Raw genomic sequence first — 26,743 nt, 5'->3', positions numbered from 1 at the left:
TGGGGTCAGCATGGACTTACAGAAGAAAAATCTTGTTTTGAGGATCTTGCTGGTACAATAGGTGGGGGGGCGGTGCAATACATTTATAGGAGACAATAAAGTCCCACATAACAGGCTGATTAATGAGGTGAGAAAACAATGAGTTGGTATAATAATTGGTCAACACAAACAAAATGCTGGAGGAACTCAGCAGGCCAGGCAGCATCTGTGGAAAAGAGGAAACAGTCAACATTTCAGTTCCTGATGAAGGGTCTCAGCCCAAAATGTTGACTATACTGTTTTTCATAGAAGGTGCTGCTTGGCCTGCTGAGTTCATCCAGCATTTTGTGTGTGTTGCTCAGATTTCCAGCGTCTGCAGATTCTCTCTTGTTTGCGGCATGGATTGAGAACTGGTTATTGAACAGAAAGCAAAGAGTGTGAGTAACGGGGTCAGTCTCAGAGTTGGGAGTTTGTGATTGGTGGGGTACAACAGGCACTGATGCTCGGGCCTCAGTGACTCGTGATCTGTATCCTCAATTTGGTTGAGGGTATCAAATGTCATCTTTCCAAAAAGGAAGATAATGCACAATTATGTGGGATTGAGAATAGTAGGGGGGAGGGAGGGAGGATGTGGAAGTAAATAAGTTTCAAGGGAATGTGGTTAAATGCAGTGAGTGGATGAATTAACGACCAGTGGAATATAATTGTGGAGATGTACATAACTAAAACAAATGATGAGAGTTTGGGTAATGTCAATGCACAAAGGGGCCTAGATGTACACGTCACTGAAAGCAAAGGAGTGGAAAGGGATTAGGAGGGCAAATGGTTGGTGATGAGAAAGCAAGGTATACACACAGCAACAGTCAGAGCCTGTCAGGGGCTTATCACCCCCTCCCTCAGAGACAACCTGCCTCAGGACCCCTACTGAAATACAACATACAGGACACTGTGAAGCCCACAAAGGCTCCACTGACAGGGTGAGGAACATTGAATTGTTGGTCAACACTACTTTTACCTGAGGGGTTGTTTGGCTGAAGTATGGGAATCACGAAGTGCTGACATTTGCAGAAGGCATTCACGGTCCCTCAGACCCCTCCCATGGTCGGCCCTTTGCACGGGGAAATTGCCTCCTGTCCACACAGTCCTTCTGCAGCCTGGGCAGGTCCCTCTGCCACTTCTCACCTCCCTGGGAAGACCCTAGCATTCCGCTCTATCACAGTAGCATACAGTCATTCAGTAACAGCACTTCCCAGGTAGAGAGTCAGATTCAGATTTATTTATCACATGTACATTGCATCATTTGTATGAACAGCCAACACTCCCCCGCATGTGTCATTATACATTATGGCGATGTAACAGGCCCACAATGCTCGACAGAACAACACAGAACACAACAAGCGACAAATCAACAGCAGCGAAACAAGCCCCATTCCTCCCTCCTTCCCTCCCACCAACGTACATACACAGCCCTCTGTCGCAGTTTTCAGCCTCCAGGCTCAGTGCACTAGTACACTCAGAGACATTGGGCTGCTCCTTCCCCAGTGGACTGACAGAGATTCCCAGGCCCAGGCTCCAGCCATCGAGCCTTGACTATTGGACTTCCGACTGACCTATGGGCTTCGATCCAGACCTCCAATTGATCTTTAGGCATCAATCTTCAGTATTGACCCAGGACTCTCAGATATATATGAGGGCCTGAACTCAAGGACTCAATCGTTAGACCCGTTGAAGAAGGGACCCTGAATGCTAGGCCTATAACACTGGTCGGCTACTGGACTTCAAACACAGAGCAGAGGCTTAGACTTAGACTCTGTCCTATCCTCCAATTCCCCTAAACCCTGACCTGACCTCTAACTCCCCTCTCTGTCCCCAAAACCATTCCTAAAATAAACTAAAAACTGACTAAATCGGGGGTTGTATTGTGGGACCACTTCCTGAGGTCAGAGCTGTGAGGAATTTTGTCTACTTAATGTCCACAGCTCCCAAATCAAACTGAGGTCACATGAGGGGAGTGCATTAGCACTGGTTTGGGACAGCTAATGAATTTCAGATTACTTTCAGATCTTTGGACGTAGGGGTTGCTGGGAATAGCTTAACACACAGACACCATCCCAGCTGTTGTTCTGGACACTGTACTCCTCCCACAAGCTCTCTGTCCCCTTTAACACCACAACTAACATCTGTACCATTATTCTGCAAACAGCAGTAAACACTTGGATACATTTACAGCAAACTTTAATTACGTCTGACTTAATTTATGTATAAAAGTATGATTCGTTCCCTCTATCTAGTTAACAGATATATTCTCATTTGCAAAGTCTCATGAAATATTTTATGAAAATCAGTGGTTAGAGTTAGTGATTGAGTAATCATCGAGTCAGACACTGGTACCACCTTCTGAAGCCCTGCTTTTAACTGCCGAGTCGTAGTGTTGTTGGGGCAGAGGAGTTGGGTTATTTGGAGGTGTTCATTTACATCGATCCCTCTTTATTCTCCCCCCAACTGACAGAAATTCCTCCCATAGTCCTCCACCCACTCACAGGTTAGAGACAATTTACTGCAGCCAACTCACCCGTGAATCCTCACCTTTGGCTAGTAGGAGGAAACCAGAGCACCTGGAGGAAATCTAAATTCCCACAGATAGCAGCCGAGGTCAGGATCGAACCGATGTTTCTGATGGTTTTTTTACCAACGTGCTGTTCTCTTATCCCATACAGATACAGACACCACCAGTGGCTATTTCTCTGTACCCTGGCAGTTCATCCTCCCAGACAGAGGCCCAGTGGCTCCACTTGCTTTTGTTTGGTGTTTCCTACCCATGTTGAACCCAATTCACTGCATCGCTCCACTTTGTGTGCATAGCCCTGTGATTTTTACCCTTTCTGGTACTTGTCCAATTCCCTTTTGAAAGTGCATAGGCCATACAACTTCAATCTATCACTAAACCTACTCACATCTTGCCTTCATCTGGAGAAATGATTCACCACTTAAACAAACCTGCTTATTTGAATCTTCTGAAGATTAAAGTCAGCCTGTGTTCACCCACCCCAGATCTCCAGCAAATTAGCTCCTAACTACTTTATCGGAACCCATATAATTTGGAGTGTGACACAGTTGTTCATTATTTATGTGCCGTGTTGTATGACCATGATTGTTCTTAACAAGTTGTTCTACTGAAGTGGTTTGCCATTGCCTTCTTCTGGGTGATGTCTTTACAAGACGGGTGACCCCAGCGATGATCAATATTCTTCAGAGATCGTCTGCCTGGTGTCAGTGGTCGCTTAACCAGGTCTTGTGATCCGTACTAGCTGCTCATACGACCATCCACCACCTGCTCCCATGGCCTCACATGACTCTGATTGGGGGCTAATCAGGTGCTACACCTTTCCCAAGGGTGACCGGCAGGCTAGCGGAGGGAAGGAGCGCCTTACATCTCCTTTGGTAGAGACGCATCTTTACCCCGCCACCCTAATGACACAATACAGAGAGAAATATGAACCTGACATTAGTGCTTAAACTTAATGGGCCGACCTATTCACGAACTGCTGTTGGCACCATGTGTCGGTGTTGTTGAATGAAGAACAACTTTCTGGTAGGGTCTTTCTGAAGTATTTTGCTTCCACCTGATGGAGCAAGGAAATAATTGTCAAGAATTGTAAACACGCACAGCTTCGTGTCATGGATGGAGGGGACTACCGCAACTCAAGGCTCTTCCAGTGTTGTTTCAATGTGTGTTCTGTGTGTAGGGGGCGGGGGGGTGGAGGGAGGAGTGACATTCTGCCTCACTCAGTCTCAAGGGTGATTTCCAGACCCCAACCTGACAAGAAGCATAGATTTATTGTTATCACATCTACCAAGATGCATTTCCGTGCGAGACACTCAGACAGATCATACCACATGCAAGTACCTTGAGGAAGTAAAAGCAAAGACGCAATGAAGAGTATACAGTCTAAGTGCAGTGAAGAGAAATACATCAAGTCCAAAAGTCACAGTGAGGTAGATTGAAAGATCAGGGAACTAAGATGCAGAGATAGTCAGATGGGAGGATAGATGGTGAAGCGGAGACACACAAACCCATCACGCAACCATAACCAAAACCCCATCACCCAAGTACACTCACACCCCCATCACCCAACTACATTCACAAACCCATCCCCCAAACCACAACCACAACCCTATCTCCCAAACACCAACATCCCCATCACCCAACCACACCCACCCACCCATCACCCAGCCACAACTACACCCCCATCACCTAAACACCCACAAACCTATCACCCAACAACAACCACACCCCATCACCCAAACAGACACAAAACCCATCACACAACTACACTCACAAACCCATCACCCAACCACAACCCTATCACCCAAACACCGACATCCCCATCACCCAAAGACCCACAAAACCAACACCCAAATACACCCATACCCCGAGCACCCAACTACATCCACAACCCCATCACCCAAACACCCATAAACCCATCACCCAACCACACGCACAATCCCATCACCCAACCACACCCACACACCCATAACCCAACCACAACCACACCCCCATCACCCGAACACCCACAAACCCATCACCCAACTACACTCACAACCCCATCACCCAACTGCACCCACTCCCCCATCAACAAACCACACCCACAACCCCATTCACTTAAAAACACACACAACCCCATCACCCAAACACCCACAAACCCATCACCCAAACACCCACAGACCGATCACCCCCATACCCCCGTCACCAAAATACCCAGAAACCCATTTCCCAACAACATCCACAACCCCATCACCCAACTACACCCATACCCCCATCACCCAGCCACAACCACATCCCTATTACCCAAACACTCACAAACCCATCACCCAACTACACTCACAGACCCATCACTCAAATACAGCCCTATCACCCAAACACCGACACTCCCATCACCCAGACACCTACAAACCCACCATCCAACTACAGTCAGAGCCCCATCATCCAAGTACACCCACACCCCCATCACCCAACTACACCCATAACCCCACCACCCAACTACACCCATAACCCCACCACCCAACCACACCCACAAACCCATCACACAACCACACCCACACCCCATCACCCAACCACAACCACAGCCCCATCACCCAAACACCCACAAACCCATGACCCAACTGCAACCACACCCCATCACGCAACGACAACCACAACTCCCATCACACAAACACCCACAAACCCATCACACAACCACACACACAACCCCAACACCAAACGACACCCACAACCCCATCACCCAAACAGGCACCAACCCATCACCCAAACACCCACAAACACATCACCCAAACACCCGCAACCAATCACACAAGCACCCACAAACCAATCACCTAACTACACCCATACCCCCATCACCCAAACACAACCACATCCCCATCACCCAAACTCCCAGAAACCCATCACCCAACCACGCCCACAACCCCATCACCCTAACACCCACAACCCCATTAGCAAACTACAACAACACCCCATCACCCAAACAGCCACAAACCCATCACCCAACCACAACCCTATTAAACATACACCGACACCCCCATCACACAAACACCCACAAACCCACCACCCTACTACACTCACAGCCCTATCACCCAACTACACCGACACCCCCATCACCCAAACACCCACGATCCCATCACTCAACTACACCCACACACACGTCGCCGAACCACAACCACACCTCATCACCCAAACACCCACAAACCCATCACCCAACTACACTCACAAACCCATCACCCAACTACACTCACTAACCCATCACCCAACCACAAATGTATCACCCAAACACCGACACCCCCATCACCCAACTACACCCACACCCCCATCACCCAAACACCCACGATCCCATCACCGAACTACACCCATATCCCCATCACTCAACTACACCCACACACACGTCGCCGAACCACAACCGCACCCCAACCCCCAAACAACCACAAACCCATCACCCAACTACACCCATACCCCCATCACCCAACTAGACCCACAACCCCATTACCAAACCACACCCACAATCCAAATCACCCAAACACTCACAAACCCATCACCCGACACTCACAACCCCATCACCCTAACACCCACAACCCCATTAGCAAACTACAACAACACCCCATCACCCAAACAGCCACAAACCCATCACCCAACCACAACCCTATTAAACATACACCGACACCCCCATCACACAAACACCCACAAACCCACCACCCTACTACACTCACAGCCCTATCACCCAACTACACCGACACCCCCATCACCCAAACACCCACGATCCCATCACTCAACTACACCCACACACACGTCGCCGAACCACAACCACACCCCATCACCCAAACACCCACAAACCCATCACCCAACTACACTCACAAACCCATCACCCAACTACACTCACTAACCCATCACCCAACCACAAATGTATCACCCAAACACCGACACCCCCATCACCCAACTACACCCACACCCCCATCACCCAAACACCCACGATCCCATCACCGAACTACACCCATATCCCCATCACTCAACTACACCCACACACACGTCGCCGAACCACAACCGCACCCCAACCCCCAAACAACCACAAACCCATCACCCAACTACACCCATACCCCCATCACCCAACTAGACCCACAACCCCATTACCAAACCACACCCACAATCCAAATCACCCAAACACTCACAAACCCATCACCCGACACTCACAGCCCCATCACCCAACTACACACACACCCCCATCGCCCAACTACACCGACACCCTCAACACCCAAACAACCACAAACCCATCATCCATCCACACCCATACCCCCATCACCCAACTAGACCCACAATCCCATCACCCAAACACCCACAAACCCATCACCCAACCACAACCACACACCCATCACCCAAACACCCACAAACCGATCACCCAACCACACCCACAACCCCATTACCAAACCACACCAACAATCCAAATCACCCAAACACCCACAACCCCATCACCTAACTACACCCATACCATCATCACCTAAACTCCCACAACCCCATCACCCAAACACGCACAAACACATCACCCAACTACACCCACAAGCCCATCACCCAACCACAACCCTATCACCCAAAAACCGACACCTCCATCACCCAAACACCCACAAACCCACCACCCAACTACACCCACACCCCCAACACACAACTACACTGACACCCCATCACCCAAAACACCCACAAACCCATCACCCAACCATACCCACAACCCCATCACCCAAACACCCACAAACCCATCAGCTAACTACACCCATAACCCGATCACCCAACTACACCCACAACCCCATCACCCAAATACCCACAAACCCATAACCCAACCACAACCTCACCCCCATCACCCAAACACCCACAAACCCATCACCCATCTACAACCACAAACCCATCACCCAACCACAACCACAAACCTATAACCCAAACACCAACACCTCATCACCCAAAAACCCACAAACCCACCACCCAACTACACTCACAACCCCATTCCCTAACTACACCCATAGCCCCATCATCCAAACACAACTACACCATCACTCAAAACTCACAAACCCATCACCCAACTACCCCCATACCCCCATCACCCAAATACCCACAAACACATTTCCCAACAACACACACAAACCCATCACCCAACTGCACCCACACACCCATCACCCAAACACAACCCCACCCCATCACCCAAACACCCACAAACCCATCACCCAAACACCCACAAACCCACCACCCAACTATACTCACAGCCCTATCACCCAACTACACTCACACCCCGATCACCCAACTACACCAACGTCCCCATCACCCAAACACCCACGATCCCATCACCGAACTACACCCATATCCCCATCACCAAACCACACACCCACAACACCCATCACCCAAACACCCACAACCCCATCACTCAACCACACCCACACACCCATCACCCAAACACAACCACACTCCATCACCCAAACACCCACATACCCATCACCCAACCACAACCCTATCAAACAAACACCGACAGTCCCATCACCCAAATACCCACAAACCCACCACCCAACTACACTCACAGCCCTATCACCCAGCTACACTCACACCCCGATCACCCAACTACACCGACACTCCAATCACACAAGCACCCACAAACAAATCACCTTACACCCATATCCCCATCACCCAACCACACCCACAACACCCATCACCCAAACACCCACAACCCCATCACCCAACCACACCCACACACCCATCACCCAAACAGCCACAAACCCATCACCCAACCACAACCCTATTAAACAAACACCGACACCCCCATCACATAAACACCCACAAACCCACCAGCCTACTACACTCACAGCCCCATCACCCAACTACACTCACACCCCCATCACCCAACTACACTGACACCCCCATCACCCAAACACCCACGATCCCATCACCTAACTACACCCATATCCCCATCACCAAACCACACCCACAACACCCATCACCCAAACACCCACAAACCCATCACCCAACTGCACCCACACACCCATCACCCAAACACAACCCCACCCCATCACCCAAACACCCACAAACCCATTACCGAACTACAACACCCCATCACCCAAACACCCACAAACCCATTACCGAACTACAACACCCCATCACCCAAACACCCACAACCCCATCACCCAACCGCACCCACACACCCATCACCCAAACACAACCCCACCCCATCACCCAAACACCCACAAACCCATTACCGAACTACAACACCCCATCAGCGAAACAGCCACAAACACATCACTCAACCACAACCCTATCAAACAAACACTGACAGTCCCATCACCCAAACACCCACAAACCCACCATCCAACTACACTCACAGCCCCATCACCCAACTACACGTACACCCAGATCACCCAACTACACCACACCCAATCACACAAGCACCCACAAACCAATCACCTAACTATACCCATATTCCCATCACCCAACCACACCCACAACATCCATCACCCAAGTACACCTGCACCCCCATCACCCAAACACCCACGATCCCATCACCGAACTACACCCATATCCCCATCACTCAACTACACCCACACACATATCGCCGAACCACAACCACACCCCCGTCACCCAAACACCCACAAACCCATCACCCAACCACACCACAACCCCATCACCAAACCACACCCACAACCCCCATCACCCAAACACCCATAAGCCCATCACCCAAACAACCACACCCTCATTACCCAAACACCTACAACCGCGTCACTCAACCCCATCACCCAACACTCACAGCTCCATCACCCAACTACACCCACAACCCCATCACCCAACTACACCGACACCCCCAACACTCAAACACCCACAAACCCATCACCCAACCACAACCACACCCCCATCACCCAAACACCCACGATCCCATCACCGAACTACACCCATATCCCCATCACTCAACTACACCCACACACATATCGCCGAACCACAACCACACCCCCGTCACCCAAACACCCACAAACCCATCACCCAACCACACCACAACCCCATCACCAAACCACACCCACAACCCCCATCACCCAAACACCCATAAGCCCATCACCCAAACAACCACACCCTCATTACCCAAACACCTACAACCGCGTCACTCAACCCCATCACCCAACACTCACAGCTCCATCACCCAACTACACCCACAACCCCATCACCCAACTACACCGACACCCCCAACACTCAAACACCCACAAACCCATCACCCAACCACAACCACACCCCCATCACCCAAACACCCACAAACCGATCACCCAACCACAACCACAATCCCATTACCAAACCACACCCACAATCCAAATCATCCAAACACCCACAACCCCATCACCTAACTACACCCATAACATCATCACCCAAACTCCAACAACCCCATCACCCAAACACCCACAACCGCGTCACTCAACTACTACCACACCCCATCACCCAAACACCCACAGACCCATCACACAACTACACTCATAAATCCACCACCCAACTACACTCACTAACCCATCACCCAACCACAACTCTATCATCCAAACACCGACACCTCCATCACCCAACTATACCCACACCCCCATCACCCAACCTCACCGACACCCCCAACCCCCAAACACCCACAAACCGATCACCCAACCACACCCACAACCCCATTACCAAACCACACCAACAATCCAATTCACCCAAACACCCACAAACCCATCACCCAACACTCACAGCTCCATCACCCAACTACACCCACACTCCCATCACCCAACTACACCGACACCCCCATCATCCAACCACACCCATACCCCCATCACCTAACTAGACCCACAACTCCATCACCCAAACACCCACAAACCCATTACCCAACCACAACCACACCCCCATCACTCAAACACCCACAAACCGATCACCCAACCACAACCACAACCCCATTACCAAACCACACCCACAATCCAAATTTCACAAATACCCACAACCCCATCACCTAACTACACCCATACCATCATCACACAAACTCCCACAACCCCATCACCCAAACACCCACAAACCCATCACCCAAACCCCCACAACCGCATCACCCAACTGGACCCAGAACCCCATCACCCAAACACCAACAAACTGATCACCCAACCACACCCTCAATCCAAATCACCCAAACACCCACAAACCCATCACCCAAACATCCACAAGCCCATCACCCAACTACAACCACACGCCATCACCCAAACAGCCACAACCCCATCACCCAAGAAGCTACTAACCCATCATCCAACTACAACCACACCCCATCACCCAAACAGACACAAGCCCATCATCCAACTACACTCACAAACCCATCACTCAACCACATTATCATCCAAACACCGACACCCCTATCACCAAAACACCCACAAATCCACCACACAACTACATTCACAACCCCATCACCCAACTACACCCACAATCCCATCACCCAACTACACTGACACACCATCACCCAAATACCCACAAACCCATCACACAACTACACACATACCCCCATCACCCCACCACACCCACACACCCATCACCCAAACACACCCACACAATCTTCACCCAACCACAAACACACCCGCAACCCCATCACCCAAACACCCGCAACCCCATCACCTAACTGCACCCATACCCCCATCACCGAAGCACCCACAAACCCATTACTCAACAACATCCACAACCCCATCATCCAACTACACCCATACCCCCATCACCCAGATACACCCATAAAGCCATCACACAGTCACACCCACACACCTATCACCCAACCGCAACCGCAAACCCATCACCCAAACACCGACACCCCTATCACCCAAACACCCACAAACCCACCACCCAACTACAATCACATCCCCATCAGCCAAACACCCACAAACCCATCACCAAACCACACCCACAACCCCCATCACCCAAACACCCACAACCCCATCACCCAAACATCCACAAGCCCATCACCCAACTACACTTACAAATCCATCACCCAACTACACTCACTAATCCATCACCCAACCACAACTCTATCACCCAAACACCGACACCCCCATCACCCAACTACACCCACACCCCCATCACCCAACCCCCAAACAACCACAAACCCATCATCCAACCACACCCATACCGCCATCACCCAACTAGACCCAGAACCCCATCACCCAAACACCAACAAACCAATCACCCAACCACACCCACAACCCCATTACCAAACCACACCCATAATCCAAATCACCCAAACACCCACAAACCCATCACCCGACCACAGCCACACCCCCATCACCCAAACACACTCACACAAGCTTCACCCAACCACAACCACAACCAATCTCCCAAACACCCACAAACCCATCACCAATCCACACCCAGAACCCCATCACCCAAACACCCACAAAACCATCACCCAAACACCCACATCTCCATCACCTAACTATACCCATACCCCCATCACCCAACCACAAACCTTTCACCCAAACACCGACACCCCCATCACCAAAACACCCACAAACCCACCACTAAACTACACCTATACCCACATCATCCAAACACAACCATAGCCCCATCACCCAAACACCTACAAACCCATCACCAAACCACACCCACAACCCCCATCACCCAAACACCCACAACCCCATCACCCAAACAGCCACAACCCTATCACCCAAGCAGCTACAAACCCATCACCCAACTACAACCCCACCCCATCACCCAAACAGACACAAGCCCATCATCCAACTACACTCACAAACCCATCACTCAACCATAACATTATCATCCAAACACCGACACCTCCATCACCAAAACACCCAAAAATCCACCACACAACTACATTCACAACCCCATCACCCAACTACACCCACAATCCCATCACCCAACTATACCGACACACCATCACCCAAATACCCACAAACCCATCACACAACTACACACATACCCCCATCACCCCACCACACCCACACACCCATCACCCAAACACACCCACACAATCTTCACCCAACCACAAACACACCCGCAACCCCATCACCCAACTGCACCCATACCCCCAACACCGAAGCACCCACAAACCCATTACTCAACAACATCCACAACCCCATCATCCAACTACACCCATACCCCCATCACCCAGATACACCCATAAAGCCATCACACAACCACACCCACACACCCATCACCCAACCGCAACCGCAAACCCATCACCCAAACACCGACACCCCTAACACCCAAACACCCACAAACCCACCACCCAACTACAATCACACCCCCATCACCCAAACACCCACAAACCCATCACCCAGCCACAACCACACCCCCATCAGCCAAACACCCACAAACCCATCACCCAACTACAGCCACACCCCATCACCTAACCACATCCATAAACCTATCACCCAAACACCGACATCCCTATCACCCAAACACCCACAAACCCATCACCCAAACACCCACATCCCCATCACTTAATTACACCAATACCCCCATCACCGAAACACACACAAAACATAGCCAAACCACACCCACAACCCCATCACCCAAACACCCAAACACGCACACCCCCATCACCCAAACTCCCAGAACCCCATCGCCCTACCACAACCACACCCCCATAACCCAAACACCCACAAACCCATCACCCAACTACAACCACACCCCATCACCCAAACAGACACAAACCCATCACCCAAATACACTCACGAACCCATCACCCAACCACAAACCTATCACCCAAACACCGACACCCCATCACCAAAACACCCACAAACCCACCACCCAACTACACTCACAACCCCATCACCCAACTACACCGAAACCCACATCATCCAAACACAACCACAGCCCCATCACCCAAACATCCACAACCCCATCACCTAACTAAACCCATACTCCCGTCACACAAACACAACCACACCCCTATCACCCAAACACCCACAAACCCATCACCCAGCTACGCCCATACCCCCATCACCCAAACACCCACAAACCCATCAACCAACTACAACCACATCACATCACCTAACCACAACCATAAACCTATCACCCAAACACCGACATCCCTATCACACAAACACCCACAATCCCACCTCTCAACTACACTCACACCCCCATCACCCAAACACCCACAAACCCATCACCAATCCACACCCAGAACCCCACCACCCAAACACCCACAACCCCATCACCCAACTACACCCACAACCCCCATCATCCAACTACACCCATACACCCATCACCCAGATACACCCATAAAGCCATCACACAACCACACCCACACACCCATCACCCAACCACAACCGCAAACCCATCACCCAACTACACCAACACCCCCATCACCCAAACACCCATAAACCCATCATCCAACTACAACCTCACCCCATCACCCAAACTCTGAAACCCCTCACCCAAACACCCACAAACCCACCACCCAACTATACTCACACCCCCATCACCCAACTACACCAACACCCCCATCACCCAAACACCCACAAACCCATCACCCAACCACATCCACAACCCCCATCACCCAAACACCCACAACCCCATCACCCAAGCACACCCACAACCCCCATCACCCAAACACCCATAACCCCATAACCCAAGCACCCAGAAACCCATCACCCAAACACCCACAACCCCATCATATAACTACACCCGTTCTCCCATCACCCAAATACAACCACATCCCCATCACCAAACACACAGAAACTGATCACCAAACCACACCCACATCCCCATCACCCAAACACCCACACCCCCATCACCCAACTACAACCACACCCCGTCACCCAAGTACACTCACGAACCCATCTCCCAAACACCAACACCCCTATCACCCAAACACCCACAGACTCACCTCCCATCTACACTCACACCCCCATCACCCAACTATACAAACACCCCCATCACCCAAACACCCACAAACCCATCACCAATCCACACCCAGAACCCCCATCACCCAAACACCCACAACACCATCACCCAAACACCCACAAACCCATCACCCAAACACCCACAACCCCATCACCTAACTACGCCCATACCCCCATCACCCAAACACAACCACAGCACCATCACCCAAACACACACAAACCCATCACCAAACCACACCCACAACCCCATCACCCAAACTCCCTGAACCACATCGCCCAACCACAACCACAACCCCATCCCCATCACCTAAACACCCACAAGCCCATCACCCAACTACAACCACAACCCCCATCACCAAAACACCCACAAACCCACCACCCAACTACACTCACAACCTCATCACCTAACTACACCCATACCCACATCATCCAAACACAACCACAGCCCCATCACCCAAACACCCACAAACCCATCACCCAAGCACCCACAACCCCATCACCTAACTACGCCCATACCCCCATCACCCAAACACAACCACAGCACCATCACCCAAACACACACAAACCCATCACCAAACCACACCCACAACCCCATCACCCAAACTCCCAGAACCGCATCGCCCAACCACAACCACAACCCCATCACCTAAACACCCACAAGCCCATCACCCAACTACAACCACACCCCATCACCAAAACACCCACAAACCCACCACCCAACTACACTCACAACCCCATCACCTAACTACGCCCATACCCCCATCACCCAAACACAACCACAGCACCATCACCCAAACACACACAAACCCATCACCAAACCACACCCACAACCCCATCACCCAAACTCCCAGAACCGCATCGCCCAACCACAACCACAACCCCATCACCTAAATACCCACAAGCCCATCACCCAACTACAACCACACCCCATCACCAAAACACCCACAAACCCACCACCCAACTACACTCACAACCCCATCACCTAACTACACCCATACCCACATCATCCAAACACAACCACAGCCCCATCACCCAAACACCCACAAACCTATCACCCAACTGCACCCACAACCCCCATCATCCAACTACACCCATACCCCCATCACCCAGATACACCCATAAAGCCATCACACAACCACACCCACACCCACAACCCCACCACCTATCCAAACCCACACACCCATTACCCAACCACAACCGCAAACCCATCACCCAACTACACCAACACCCCCATGACCCAAACACCCACAACCCCATCACCCAACTACACCCACAACCCCCATCATCCAACTACACCCATACCCCCATCACCCAGATACACCCATAAAGCCATCACACAACCACACCCACAACCCCATCACATAACCAAACCCACACACCCATCACCCAACCACAACCGCAAACCCATCACCCAACTACACCAACACCCCATCACCCAAACACCCACAACCCCATCACCCAACTACACCAACAAACACCATCATCCAACTACACCCATACCCCCATCACCCAGATACACCCATAAAGCCATCACACAACCACACCCACAACCCCATCACCCAAACAGACACAAACCCATCACCCAACTACAACCACACCCCATCACCAAAATACACACAAACCCATCACCAAACCACACCCACAACCCCATCACCCAAACAGACACAAACCCATCACCCAACTACAACCACACCCCATCACCAAAACACCCGCAAACCCACCACCCAACTACACTCACAACCCCATCACCTAACTACACCCATACCCACATCATCCAAACACAACCACAGCCCCATCACCCAAACACCCACAAACCTATCACCAAACCACACCCACAACCCCCATCACCCAAACTCCCAGAACCCCATCACCCAACCACACCCACAAACCGATCACTCAAATACCCACAAACCCATCACCCAACTACACCCACACCCCCATCACCCAACCACAACCATTCTCCCATCACCCAAACACCCACAAACCCACCACCCAACTACACTCACACCTCCACCACCTAACTACACCAACAACCCCATCACCCAACTACACTCACACCCCCATCACCCAACTACACCAACACCCCCATCACCCAAACACCCACAAACCCATAACCAAACCATACCCACAACCGCCATCACCCAAACACCCACAACCCCATCATCTAACTACACCCATACCCCATCACCCAAACACAACCACATCCCCATCACCCAAACACCCACAAACTGATCACTAAGTCACACCCACAACCCCCATCACCCAAACAGACACAAACCCATCACCCAACTACAACCGCACCCCATCACCAAAACAGACACAAACCCATCACCCAACTACAACCACACCCCATCACCAAAACACCCGCAAACCCACCACCCAACTACACTCACAACCCCATCACCTAACTACACCCATACCCACATCATCCAAACACAACCACAGCCCCATCACCCAAACACCCACAAACCTATCACCAAACCACACCCACAACCCCCATCACCCAAACTCCCAGAACCCCATCACCCAACCACACCCACAAACCGATCACTCAAATACCCACAAACCCATCACCCAACTACACCCACACCCCCATCACCCAACCACAACCATTCTCCCATCACCCAAACACCCACAAACCCACCACCCAACTACACTCACACCTCCACCACCTAACTACACCAACAACCCCATCACCCAACTACACTCACACCCCCATCACCCAACTACACCAACACCCCCATCACCCAAACACCCACAAACCCATAACCAAACCATACCCACAACCGCCATCACCCAAACACCCACAACCCCATCATCTAACTACACCCATACCCCATCACCCAAACACAACCACATCCCCATCACCCAAACACCCACAAACTGATCACTAAGTCACACCCACAACCCCCATCACCCAAACAGCCACACCCCCATCACCCAAACGCCCACAACCCCATCGCTCAACCACAACCACACCCCATCACCCAAACACCCACAATCCCATCACCCAACTGCAACCACACCCCATCACCTAAACAGACACAAAACCATCCCCCAAATACACTCACGAACCCATCACCCAACCACAAACCCATCACCAAAACACCGACACCCCTATCACCCAAACACCCTCAAACCCACCTCCCAACTACATTCACACCCCCATCACCCAACTACACCAACACCCCCATCACCCAAACACCCACAAACCCATCACCCAAACATACACAAACCCATCACCCAAATACACTCACGAACCCATCACCCAACCACAAACCTATCACCCAAACACCGACACCCTCATCACCAAAACACCCACAAATCCACCCCCCAGCTGCACTCACACCCCCATCACCCAACTACACCCCCACCCCATCACCCAACTACACCCACTCCCCATCACCCAACTACACCCACACCCCCATCACCCAACCACAACCATTCTCCCATCACCCAAACACCCACAAACCCATGACCCAAACACCCACAAACCCACCACCCAACTACACTCACACCTCCATCACCTAACTACACCAACAACCCCATCACCCAAACACCCACAAACCCATAACCAAACCACACCCACAACCCCCATCACCCAAACACCCACAACCCCATCATCTAACTACACCCATACCCCATCACCCAAACACAACCACATCCCCATCACCCAAACACCCACAAACTGATCACTAAGCCACACCCACAACCCCCATCACCCAAACAGCCACACCCCCATCACCCAAACTCCTACAACCCTATCGCCCAACCACAACCACACCCCCATCACCCAAACACCCACAATCCCATCACCCAACTACAACCACACCCCATCACCCAAACAGACACAAAACCGTCCCCCAAATACACTCATGAACCCATCACCCAACCACAAACCCATCACCAAAACACCGACACCCCTATCACCCAAACACCCACAAACCCACCACCCAACTACACTCACACCCCCATCACCCAAACACCCACAAACCCATCACCGAACCACATCCACAACCCCATCACCCAAACAGACACAAACCCGTCACCCAAACACCCACAAACCCACCACCCAACTATACTCACACCACCATCACCCAAACACCAACACCCCCTCACCCAAACACCCACAAACCTATAACCAAAACACACCCACAACCCCCATCACCCAAACACCCACAACCCCATCACCCAAACACCCACAAACCCATCACCCAAACATCCACAACCCCATCACCCAGGCACCCACAACCCCATCATCTAACTACACCCATACCCCATCACCCAAATACAACCACATCCCCATCACCCAAACACCCACAAACTGATCACTAAGCCACACCCACAACCCCCATCACCCAAACAGCCACACCCCCATCACCCAAACTCCCACAACCCCATCACCCAACCACAATCATACCCCATCACCCAAACAGACACAAAACCATCCCCAAATACACTCACGAACCCATCACCCAACCACAAACCCATCACCAAAACACCGACACCCCTATCACCCAAACACCCACAAACCCACCACCCAACTACACTCACACCCCCATCACCCAAACACCCACAAACCCATCACCGAACCACATCCACAACCCCATCACCCAAACAGACACAAACCCGTCACCCAAACACCCACAAACCCACCACCCAACTACACTCACACCACCATCACCCAAACACCAACACCCCCTCACCCAAACACCCACAAACCTATAACCAAACCACACCCACAACCCCCATCACCCAAACACCCACAACCCCATCACCCAAACACCCACAAACCCATCACCCAAACATCCACAACCCCATCACCCAGGCACCCACAACCCCATCACCCAGGCACCCACAACCCCATCATCTAACTACACCCATACCCCATCACCCAAACACAACCACATCCCCATCACCCAAACACCCACAAACTGATCACTAAGCCACACCCACAACCCCCATCACCCAAACAGCCACACCCCCATCACCCAAACTCCCACAACCCCATCACCCAACCACAATCATACCCCATCACCCAAACAGACACAAAACCATCCCCAAATACACTCACGAACCCATCACCCAACCACAAACCCATCACCAAAACACCGACACCCCTATCACCCAAACACCCACAAACCCACCACCCAACTACATTCACACTCCCATCACCCAACTACACCAACACCCCCATCACCCAAACACCCACAAACCCATCACCCAAACAGACACAAACCCATCACCCAAATACACTCACAAACCCATCACCCAACCACAAACCTATCACCCAAATACCGACACCCCATCACCAAAACACCCACAAATCCACCCCCCAGCTGCACTCACACCCCCATCACCCAACTACACCCCACCCCATCACCCAACTACACCCACACCCCATCACCCAACTACACCCACACCCCCATCACCCAACCACAACCATTCTCCCATCACCCAAACACCCACAAACCCATGACCCAAACATCCACAAACCCACCACCCAACTACACTCACACCTCCATCACCTAACTACACCAACAACCCCATCACCCAAACACCCACAAACCCATAACCAAACCACACCCACAACCCCCATCACCCAAACACCCACAACCCCATCATCTAACTACACCCATACCCCATCACCCAAACACAACCACATCCCCATCACCCAAACACCCACAAACTGATCACTAAGCCACACCCACAACCCCCATCACCCAAACAGCCACACCCCCATCACCCAAACTCCTACAACCCTATCGCCCAACCACAACCACACCCCCATCACCCAAACACCCACAATCCCATCACCCAACTACACCCACACCCCATCACCCAACTACACCCACACCCCCATCACCCAACCACAACCATTCTCCCATCACCCAAACACCCACAAACCCATGACCCAAACATCCACAAACCCACCACCCAACTACACTCACACCCCCATTACCCAACTGCACCAACAACCCCATCACCCAAACACCCACAAACCCATCACCCAACCACATCCACAACCCCCATCACCCAAACACCCACAACCCCCATCACCCAAACACCCACAACCCCATCACCCAAACACCCACAACCCCATCACCCAAACACCCACAAACCCATCACCCAACCACATCCACAACCCCATAACCAAACCACACCCACAACCCCCATCACCCAAACACCCACAACCCCATCACCTAACTACATCCATAGCCACATCACCCAAACACCCTCAAACCCATTTCCCATCTACACCCATACCCCCATCACCCAACTGCACCCACAACCCCAAACCCAACTACAACCACACCCCATCATCCATTTACAACCACACCCACACCCTCACCACCCTACTACACCCATACAGCTATCAGCCATCTGCACCGAAAGCTCTCTCCACCCATTTAAACCTACACACCGACCACCCAACTACATGTACATGCCTGCTACAAGGCAGATCAACCTGCAGGAACAATGGGTGTAAAACTTTGCTCTGGATGTTGTGGAAGCTAGACGGTGAGTGGAAATGGATAAAGCTCTGACAACCTGTGGAAATGAGGCTGATGGGGAAAGGACACAGAAAGGGAGGTGACGCCTCAGGCAGATCAGTCATGACCACATTGAATAGAGGGCAGGCCATACAGGCCAACTGGTCTATCCTTTTGCCCTTGTTTTGTTGTGAATCTATCATTGCCCGTGTGCTGGGATATTCACCAGTGCTCACTCACCAGCTGATGTTCTCGATCTTCTCAATGGTATCAGGTAAACTCAATCCCTTTGTCTCAGGCAGGAGAAGCACCAGACCTCCAGAAACCAAACCAAATACCCCTGGGAATGGACAGACAGGACATGGAAAGGGTGGTGAAAGTCAAGTTCCCATTGAGCTCATTATAATTGGACATTTTTGTGAAATGATGCACTTAAAGCTGCAGAAAGCTGTGGACACGCTCCAACATTGGAGAATGGGGTATGGGGTCAACAAGATGGGTCATGGAGCGGTCCCTGAGGAATGTGCCTGTCAGAATAAAAGGTAAAGATAATAGGTTTAGGGAACATTGGTTTTCAATGTACCTCCTTGGTTTAAACAAAAAGGAGGCACGAAGCAGGTAAAGACAGGTAGGAACAAATGAGGTACTAATGGATTATAAGAAATGTGAGAGAACACTTCAAATAGAAATCAGGAATGTTAAAAGAATGCATGAGGTTACCCCAGTAGACAAGGAGAAGGAGAATCCTAAGGGATTCTACAGATACGTAAAGAGCAAAATGTTTGCAAGGGACAAAACTGGTCTTCTGGAAAATTAGAATGTATGGAGCCAAAAAAGATGGGGGAAGATTTTAAATGGGATTTTTACATCTGTATTTGATCAGGAGGCAGACACAGAGTCTATTGAAGCAAGGCAGTACAGCAGTGAGGTCATGAACTATATGCAGATTACAGAGGAGGTGGTGTTTGCTGTCTTGAGTGGATAAGTCCACAGGGCCTGACACGGTGTTCCCTCAGACCCTGTGGAAGGCAAGTGCAGAAAGCGCAGGGGCCCTAGCGACAGGTGAGGTACCGTTGGATTGGAGAATAGATAATATTGTTCCACTGTTTAAGAAAGGCTGAAAGAATAAACCATAGAATTACAGGCCGCTGAGCCTGATGTCAGTAGTGGGAAAATTATTGGAAGGTATTCTGAAAGACTAGATATATGAGTGTTTGGATAGACAGGGACTGATTAGAAACAGTCAGCATGGCTTTGTGTGTGGTAGGTCATGTCTAACCAATCTCATGGAGTTCTGTGAGGAAGTTACCAAGAAGGTTGATAAAGGCAAGGCGTTGGATGTTGGCTACATGGACTTTTGCCGAGCACTTGACAAGGTCCCACATGGAAGGTTGGTCAGGAAGGCTCAGTCACTTAGCCTTCAAGATGAGATAGTAAATTGGATTAGTCATTGGTTTTGTGGGAGAGGTCAGAGGCTGTTAGTAGATGGTTGCCTCTCTGACCAAAGGCCTGTGGCTAGTGGAGTGCCATTGAGATTGGTGCTGGGTCTGTTGTTATCTGTCATCTGTATCAGTGAACTGGATAATGATGTAGTTAACTGGATCAGCAGATTTGCAGATGACACCAAGATTGGGGGTGTAGTGCACAGCGAGGAAGACTATTTGAACTTGCAGTGAGATCTAGACCAGCTGGGAAAATGGGCTGAAAAATGGGAGATGAAATTTAATGCAGACAAGTGCAAGGTGTTGCACTTCAGTAGGACCAACCAGGATAGGTCTTACACAATGAACAGTAGGGCACTGAGGAGTGTGGTAGAACAATGGGATCTGGGAATATAGGTAAGTAATTCATTGAAAGTGACAGCACAGGTAGATAGAGTTGTAAGGAAAACATTTGGCACATTGACACAGGAAGATAGTGTTGTACAGGAGATGGGATGTCATCTTGAAGTAGTAAAAAAATGGAAAGGAATAATTTGGAGTATTGTGTGCAGCTTTGGTCACCTACCTACAGAAAAGAAGTACTGTAAATAAGATTGAAAGAGTACAGAGAAAATTTACAAGGATGTTGCCAGGACTGAAGGACCTGGGTTATAAGGAATAAGTTGGACTTTATTCCCTGAAACATGGAAGATTGAGGGGAGATTTGATTGAGGTATGCAAATTTATGAGTGGTATAAATAGGGTAAACGCAAGTAGGCTGTTTCTACTGAGTCTACTGGGTGAAAGGTGAAATGTTTAAGGGGAATATGAAGGAAAACTTCTACACTCAGAGGGCCATGAGGGTGTGCAATGAGCTGACAGCACAAGTAGTGCATCTTCTTCTTCTTCGGTATCCGTTAGTCTCGTGAGACCATGGATTTGCACCTTGGAAGGTTTCCAGGGCGCAGACCTGGGCAAGGTTGTATGGAAGACTGGCAGTTGCCCATGCTGCAAGTCTCCTCTTTCCATGCCACTGATGTTGTCCAAGGGAAGGACATTAGGACCCATACAGCCTGGTATCGGTGTCGTTGCAGAGCAATGTGTGGTTAAGTGCCTTGCTCAAGGACACACACATCGCCTCAGCTGAGGCTTGAACTGGCAACCTTCAGATCACTAGATGAACGCCTTAACCACTTGGCCACACGCCAACAAGTAGTGCATGAGAGCTTGATTTCAACACTTCAGAGAAATTTGGATAGGTACACAGATAGGAGGGATGTGGAGTGTTATGGTGCAGGTGCAGATCACTGGTACTAGGCAGTTTAAAATGGTTTGGCATGAACTAGATGGGTTGAAGGGCCTGTTTCTATGCTGTACTTTTCTATGACTCAATGATCAAGTAGGCCAAAGTCAGCATGGTTTTCTGAAGGGGAATTCCTTGAGGAAGTACAGGCAGGATAAACAAAGGAGAGTCAGTGGACGTTGTTCACCTGGATTTTCAAAAGGACAAGGTGCCGGACATGAGACTGCTAAACAAGAGCCCATGGGATTACAGGAAAGATACTAGCATGAATAGAAGATTGGCTGATGGGCAGGAGCCAAAGAGTGGCAATCAAGGAGGCCTTTTCTTGTTGCTGCTGGTGACTAGTGGTCAGTGATTTGGATAACAGAATTGATGGCTTTGAACCCAAGTTTACAGATGACACAAAGATAGATGGAGGGGCAGTTAGTGTTGAGGAAGTAGGGAGTCTACAGAAGGATTTAGACAGATTAGGAGAATGGGCAAAGAAGTGGCCAATGGAATACAATGTAGGGAAGCATATGGTCATGCACTTTGGTAGAAGCAGTAAAGGTGCAGACTATTTTCTAAGTGGAGAGCAAATACAGAAATAAGAGGTGTAAAGTTCTGCAGGTAGATAAGTCACCTGGTCCAGACAGACTACACCTTAGGGTTCTGAAAGAAGTAACTGAAGAGATTGTGGAGACATTAATAGTGATCTTTCAAAGATCACTAGGTTTTGTAATGATTGCAGAGGAATGCAAAATTACAAATGTCGCTCCACTCTTTAAAAAGGGAGGAGGGCAAGATACAGGTCAGTTAGCCTGATTTTGTAGTTAGGAAGGTGTAGGAGTTCATTATTAAGGATGAGGTTTTGGGGTATTAAGAGGTGCATAACAAAGTAGGCCAAAGTCAGCGTGATTTCCTTAAGAGGAAATCTTGCCTGACAAAGCTGATGGACTTCTTTGAGAAAGTCACTGGCAGGATAGACAAGGGAGAGTCAGTGGATGTTGTTTACTTGAATTTTCAGAAGGACTTTGACAAGATGCCGGGCAAGAGGCTGTTAAACAAGAGCCCATGGTATTACAGGAAAGATACGAGCATGGACATAAAAATGTCTGACTGGCAGGAGGTAAAGATGGGAATAAAGGAGGCCTTTTCTGGTTTCTGCTGGTGACTTGTGGTATTCCACAGTGTTGGACCGAATCTTTTTACATGAAGATAGGTGGGGGTGGGGGGCAGGCAATGCTGAGGAAGCAGAGAGGCTGCAGACAGACTTAGACAGATCAGAAGAATGGGCAAAGAAGCTGCATAAGGAATACAATGTAAGGAAGTGTATGGTCATGCACTTTGGTAGAAGGAATAAAGGCATAGACCATCTTCTAAACAGAGAGCAAATTCAGAAATAGGAGGTGCAAAGGGACTTGGGAGTCCTTGTGCAGGGAACCCCAAAGGTTAACTTGCAGGTTGAGTTGGTGGTAAGGAAGGCAAATACAATGTTAGCATTATGTTTGGGAGGACTAGATTATAAAAGTAAGGATTTAACACTGATGCTTTATGAGGCATGTTTCAGATTGCACTTGGATTATTGTTCGTGGTTTTCAGCCCCTTGTCTAAGAAAAGATGGGCTGGGATTGGACAGGATCGTGAGGAACAAAAGGGTTAACATATGAGGATCATTTGATGGCTTTGGATCTGTACTCACTGGAGTTTAGAAGAATAGAGCGGTGGTCCCGTTGAAACCTATCAAATATTGAAAGGCGTTATTAAAGTGGGTGTGGAAGGAATGTTTCCTGTAGTGGGGAGAGTCTAGAACCAGAGAGCACAGCCTCAGAATAAAAGGGTGGTCCGTTTACGACAGAGGTGAGGAGGAATTTCTTTAGTCAGACAGTGGTGAATCTGTGGAATTCATTATCATAGACAGCTAAGGAGGCCAAGTTATTGGGTATATTTAAAGTGTAGGTCGATATGTTCTTGTTTCAAAGATTATGGGGAGAAGACGGGAGAATGGGTTTGAGGGGAATAATAAACCAACCATGATGGAATGCTGCTGCAGACTTGACGGGCAGAATGGCCTAATTTTGGCCTTATGGTCTTACACACAATCACACACAAGTATCTAAAGTCCTGTTATTTCATGTGATACATGAGGCATCAGGAGATCAGAGATCAGTTACTCTTTCAGCTTTCTGTCGTACAGACAGAAGAACCAAGATAGGTCGATAAATCTCCACAGGGAGTATTGGCGGGAAGGTTTCTGCAGGTGTGAGGGCACACTTTCTACAAAGTGGTGACGTTCTGTGGCCCCGAGGGCTGACCTCGACTGCTGCATACTCACCGAAAACCACCAGAGGCATTCTCCGCCAGAGAGCAGACAGCCTGAAGACGACGAAGGGAGAGAGTACCCCGCCAAAGTCGGACAGCGACGCACAGAACGACACAGCGAAGCTCCTGCCACAAGAACAAACTCTCACTACCCTCCTTGCCATCAGCTCTCCCAGTCTCCCAAAACCCCCACCAGTCAACATTTCTTTCACTACCAGCATAAGGTGTCCAAGTACCAACCTTATCCTCATCTGTTGCTCACACATCGTGTACCTCCAGCTGTGGCTTATGGACCGGGATGAGGAACGTGAACTATGCCCTCTTCTCTATCTTCCTCACAACATAAGGCAGCAATTCTGCACTGCCATCACAGTGTTCATCCTCACATCAGCCATTACTGTCTGGTTTGGTGCAGCATCCTCTCACTGTATACAAAAACTACAGTCAACTCTCAGGTCAGCAGAAAAAGTCACTGGTTACAGTCTGCCATCACCGCAGGACTTGCATGTGTCCAGGACAAAGAAACGGGCAGGAAAAATCATTGCCGACACTACCTACCATGCAAACTGCCTTTTCCAAAAACTCCCTTCCAGAAAGCACTATTAAAACAAAAACTTCACACTATCTTAACAGTTTCTTCCCCAGGCAGTTAATCTGATCAACCTTTCTAGTTAGCCCACCCCAACTCCCTCTATCTATTACCTCAATCACTACACTGCACTGTAAACACTTTAAACCACTTTTTGTAATGCTGTTTACACTGTAAATACATGCTGGGATTTTATGTATTTGTTTTTGGTCGTTCCTTTCCACGCCTTGTGGTGCATTGGGTGGCAACCTTG

At 50.0% G+C, this 26,743-nt stretch overlaps 1 protein-coding gene across 1 annotated transcript in view; it reads right to left on the bottom strand.

Moving 5' to 3' along the window:
• Nucleotides 1–1,245: 1,245 nt before the first annotated feature.
• LOC134350842 (solute carrier family 22 member 2-like) overlaps nt 1,246–26,743 on the bottom strand; it is a 55,585-nt gene continuing 30,087 nt past the window's right edge. The window contains exons 9-11 of the mRNA XM_063056608.1: nt 25,915–26,027; nt 21,117–21,216; nt 1,246–3,602 (exon numbers count right to left, since the gene is read on the bottom strand). Coding sequence (XP_062912678.1) covers nt 3,515–3,602; nt 21,117–21,216; nt 25,915–26,027 — 301 coding nt within the window. The 3' untranslated portion in view covers nt 1,246–3,514. The remainder of the gene's footprint in view (nt 3,603–21,116; nt 21,217–25,914; nt 26,028–26,743) is intronic.

This window comes from Mobula hypostoma, chromosome 8 (assembly GCF_963921235.1).
Source record: "Mobula hypostoma chromosome 8, sMobHyp1.1, whole genome shotgun sequence".
Lineage (NCBI taxonomy): Eukaryota > Metazoa > Chordata > Chondrichthyes > Myliobatiformes > Myliobatidae > Mobula > Mobula hypostoma.
This window is presented reverse-complemented; position numbering and strand designations above follow the sequence as displayed.